At 36.6% G+C, this 5,348-nt stretch overlaps 1 protein-coding gene across 1 annotated transcript; it reads left to right on the top strand.

Annotated features, from left to right (window-relative positions):
• The first annotated feature begins 3,521 nt into the window (after positions 1 to 3,521).
• LOC135074277 (KRAB-A domain-containing protein 2-like) lies at positions 3,522 to 4,694 on the top strand. The gene has a single exon (XM_063968559.1). The coding sequence runs from the start codon at positions 3,522 to 3,524 to the stop codon at positions 4,692 to 4,694; it is 1,173 nt and encodes a 390-aa protein (XP_063824629.1).
• Positions 4,695 to 5,348: the final 654 nt, after the last annotated feature.

The raw sequence follows: 5,348 nt of genomic DNA on the forward strand, positions 1-5,348 counted from the left end.
CTAACTTACGCCCGTATTCACAAACATTACTATGAGGTCTCACAGTGCGCGTGGACCCACAGGGTGACACACAAACCAATCACAAAGCTCTATTCAAAGCTGAGCGTTCGATTTGCTGCTTCACTTAAGCAAGCATCGTTTGTGAATACGGGCGATAGTTTTCGATGATTGTTTAGTTTTCAACCGACTTCAAAAAAGGAGGAGGTTCTCAATTCGACCCGTATGTTTTTTTTTTTTCTATGTTTGTTACGCGATAACTCCGCCAATTATGAACCGATTTGAACAAATCTTTTTTCGGCGTATAGGTAATACCTCAAGGGTGGTCCCATTTAAATTTCATAATAGAAAAAACAACCCCCAAGGGTGGAAAATTGGGGATGAATTTTTTATACGCAATATCTCCGCCGATTGTAAATCAATTTGAACGATTATTTTTTTGTTGAATAGGTATTATCAAAAGGGTGGTTTCATGCGAATTTGAAGAAAATATTTCACCCCCAAGGGTGGAAAATTAGGGATGAACTTTTTTATACGCAATATTTTTAATTTTTAGTTTTTTTTTGTGTTCACGCATTTGAAGTCGGTTTTATTTTTTTTTTAAGTTAATTATTGACGGTCAAGTTGTAGATCCTATGGGACTTGCAGCGGTACTAACAAGAGATTGGAATTGGGAATACTAGTTCCGATATTATACATTAACCCACATATTATCGAAGTATCGTTTGATATTCAACGTTCATTAGGTCGTTCCAAATTTCCTTACATCATGTGAGTATTAAGGAATAGACGCTGACTGCAAATAATACGAATTACTTATTACTAAGGAAGTAAATTACAGGGCAGAGCAGACTGCTATGTCTTGCTGCTGTCTTGTCTTGCAGTCTAGCTATAACATCATATTGTTTTCGTGTGTATTTTGGTTGTTCATATAAATTACTATGTAATGTAATAGTATGTAATAAAAAAATGTGCACATATTTTGGTTTTCCCGACCATGAAATGTTCAAGTGTAAAAGAAAAGCTTGTAAAATAAAAAGAAATAATTTCATACTCCCACTCAATTGACATCCGCTCATGCCAAGTCCAACAGATTGGCCTGTTAGACTTGGCAAGAGGGGAAAATGAATAAAAATAGGTATTATAACAACTATATAATTTTAGAGACCTTGATTTTAATAAAACAGAAAAACTAATTAATAGGTCTTGAATCCTTGAAATTTTCAGGAATATGAACTCTTGAAAATAAAAAAACCAACGCACTCATAAAAAAAAACTTTTTGAATCGATAAGAAACTGCTTACGTCATCAAGGAACGTTCCGTTCTTCAGTTTAAGCCAATCAACGAAGCAATCGAAGTCGCTGAAAAACTTTTTGCTTTTGAAAAATGCAGTGAAATATCCAGGGCTTCGAATTGAATTGGAGGCAGGTGCAGGGCCGTCACCGAGCGCCAATTAAGAGCTGTAATGGCGCGCCGATCCCGCCGGAATCTCATTACGCCGGAGACAGACCCGGCGGCGGCTTGGCTGATAGCGATGGAGTTCACGTATGTATTATGTACTTTTGATAACCATGATCTTGAATTTATTACTTTAAAAGATACATTGTATCAAATGGTGAACATGAGAAAATAGTTACTGACCTCAGGACTTCCTAAAAAAATGTTTTTAACAAAAGACACGGATGATTTTGCAAGACACAGTAGCTATGACAAAATTATAGTCTGGTCCGTGAGCACGTAGAATTTTGTCCAATGACCCCAAGCTACCCATCCTTATCGCTCACGCGTAATGATGACCGGGCTTTAGATGATATTTTTTGGCTTGACTGATAGCGATGGAAACCTCCTCTACATAGATACTTCTGATTGCTTAAACATAATGGTGTACCTGAAGAAATAGCTATTGATCTGAGGAATTTTAAAGTAATAAATGGAAGATCATAACCATTGTTTCAAAATGATAGTCATGATGTCACCGAGTGCTATGCTTTAGTGCACCGTCCCTAGCACATCAAACACGTTGTGTAATCTAACACCTTCACATTACATAATGCCTCAATGTAAGCTACATCAAGCTACGTCTGCCGTAGTTAAAATATTGGTTGTCGTACATGAACGCTTGTAGTGAAACCCCCGTATATCTAGTGAAATTAATTTGTTAGTTATTGTTTCTATGTGTTTACAGTTCTATCAAGATAGGGGCGGGCGTTGTCGGTGGCTACACCCGGTAAAACAAGATTAAAAGATCATTTATTTAAAAATTTGAAATACAAAAATTGCTACAGCGCAGCATAAGCGGTCTTTTCGCTAGTGATCTCTTCCAAACACCATCAGAGTCTCTTACCCTCGTGTAAACGATAAATGTTTATCATTTCTTCACACAAAAACTACTAAACGGATTTTGATGAAACTTTACCATACATGATAGCTTAACGTGGACGTGGAAAGCATTAGAGGAAGTCTACGTTCAGCAGTGAACGTCCAATGGCTGAAATGATGATAAATATGATGATGATAGCTTAAACATCAAAATAGCAATAGGATATAATATGTAGTTACCTACTTTTTATTCATATCGACTTAAAGCTATAATAAATAATAAATAAATTATACTTAGGTATTCGATTCGCAGTAAGCCACCCAACCGGATTGCCATACGCAAACATCTATAACAATATTCATCACAAATTAATTTGGAACTATCGTAATTAATTTTCCGTTTCGGATAAGCCATCCTCGGGCTGTATAATTAATTTGCCACAATTAAATTAGCCGATGGATCTGCTGACATTCCATTTGTCTACTAGCTGATAGTGACGCGCATTCATCTAGGGCAGTGGTTTTTAACCGGAGGTCCGCGGACCACTGGTGGTCCCTGGAGACATTCCAAGTGGTCCACGAAGTGCACTTGCACACCTTGGTTAAAACCACTTTTAACTGATTTTTGCAGGCAAACTGGTTTTGACCGATGATGAGGTGGTCCCTGACAAGACAGAAATTTGGTAAAATGGTCCCTCATGACTTAAAGGTTAAGAACCACTGATCTAGGGTCTGTGCTAATAGAACTGGAAATCAAACAAAGTCGATAATTTTAACAATAGGTATTTCTTTTTAAATTAATCATAATAATATACTAATTAAACAAACTAAAACTTATGTCATGCAAATAAAATTACTTTAAAAATATTTCGAGCATAATTACAAAACGTTTTGTTTCAATTCAACGTACCTACCTACTTGATTATTCAAAATAAAATTAATGTAGAAAAAACTAAACGTTATCGCTTCAGCGCTATTAATATCTCCGTGGTAAATTGAGTCGTGTTCGCCGACATTAATCAGAGCGCTCTGTCATTATTCAAAATGGCGGCCGGTCGTTAACCGCAGCGCGTCGATACGGCGCGCGGGGGTCTCGGCCAATCACAGCGCGCCACGCCGTCTCGCCGCTCACACACCCAACCCAGTATTATTCCATATCTCCACGCGCACGCCCGTCACCGTCAAACGTACAAAATAAACAACCATGGAAGACGAAAACGAATACGCCAACATGAAAACCACATTCAACAACAAACTGAACGAAATCATCAAAGCCAAAGGCGTCAACCACCAAATATTCAACCCGCTGTCTTACGCGACCATGATCTCAAAGGTGGAGCACGCGAAAGGACTAAAATTCGGTAAGACCCCCGCTGATTACGCCCGCTTGAAGAAATATGACATTTTAGAAATCGACGGCGTCAAAAGACTCGTTGTGCCGTTCTTTAGTAGCACCACCAGTAGTGGGAATAAGACCAGCTCAGCGATCCGTATGTTTGTTCATACAGACGAGATTTTTGATATATTGCACACGGCTCATTTGAAGAGCGGGCACAAGAGCAGACAGGGCATGACTCAAGAGGTAAGCCAGTTCAAAAATATTACGCGAGAAATGATAATGATCTACTTGGGTTTATGTGAAGTTTGTCAAGAAAAAGTTGCAAAATTTCACGAGAGAGAAATCAAGAAGAGCTATATTGACTTTATAAGTATGTCTGCAGATCAACATGGATACAATCTTATTCTTGTATACTTGGACGTCAAAACCCAGTTCGTGCAGCTGCGTCCTTTGAAAAATACGGAACTTCAAGAGGTGACTCAATCTCTTTTGGATATTTTCACAATATTTGGCCCTCCTGATTTGTTACAGGGGAATGTAAGTAACGAATTTGGGAGCAGTCTTGCAAATGAAGTTTGTTTGTTTTGGTCTGATTTTAAATTCAATTTTATAAAGACAGAAGATAGAGACCAGTTACTTGTGGAGTGTACTATCAGAGTGACCGAGATCCTCAATGCTTGGGTGGAAGCGAATAAGACCATGGAATGGTCGGAGGGGGTGAAATATGTCCAGTACATGAAGAACAGGGATTTTAACCCTACACTGAATCGTTCAGCTGGTGAGGCTTTGTTAGGCCATAAGTTTGGGAGATCTGGTACTAGAAAAAGAAGTTTGGACCAGGCTCTTTCGGACAAAGAAGAAGAATCAGATGCGCAAGAAGCAATGAATTCTGGAATTGACAAACAAGATGTACCCATCAAGCAATACGCTCCGAAAAGAATTAAGTTGGAACAGGTTGATAATTCTGAAGTGCCACACTTGATAGTGCCAAATATCAAAACGAATGATGAAGACGAACCTGAAAACATTTTGCCATGAGTAGCCTAGTAAATATATTTCGAAAATTCTTTTGAAAACTAAATAAGTAGGTTACTTGTTATTATAAGAAAATAACTTTCCTTAGATATTACTATTAAATAACTCTCATAACATTTTACGATGTTTAGATATCCTAAAATAGTGTTGCCAATTTTATAAAATAAAATACTAAACGTAAATATTTGTTTTATTTAAAAATCCATAATATGATGAGATTTTTATAAGTAGTTAAAATGCTAATACTGCAGTATTGGCATTAATAGAGACTACTATAACCTAATTGATGATAATTGAAACAAAATTGTTATTTAATAATACTACAAAATATGAGTATAATATTTAATAAGAGTCGGTTAATAATAAATATTATTGAATTAGTTATACATATAAAAATAAATGTGATAATTCATAATCATGGAATAATTAATGCAATAAATCTAAAAATCTTCCTCTCTCCTAAAATGCAGTGCCCGACAGGGTCCATAATTGTATCTTACCTTACCAATAACACCTTTTGTAAACATTATGGAAGCAATAAACTATTGAGTATTGAAAAATATTACATTTGAACCTTATTCTAAAGCCTATAAAATTTAAAATCTTTTGGTATGCTATCGACTGTACCTGACCAAATTCTCCAAAAGGGCAATAATG

Source organism: Ostrinia nubilalis, chromosome 8 (assembly GCF_963855985.1).
Source record: "Ostrinia nubilalis chromosome 8, ilOstNubi1.1, whole genome shotgun sequence".
Lineage (NCBI taxonomy): Eukaryota > Metazoa > Arthropoda > Insecta > Lepidoptera > Crambidae > Ostrinia > Ostrinia nubilalis.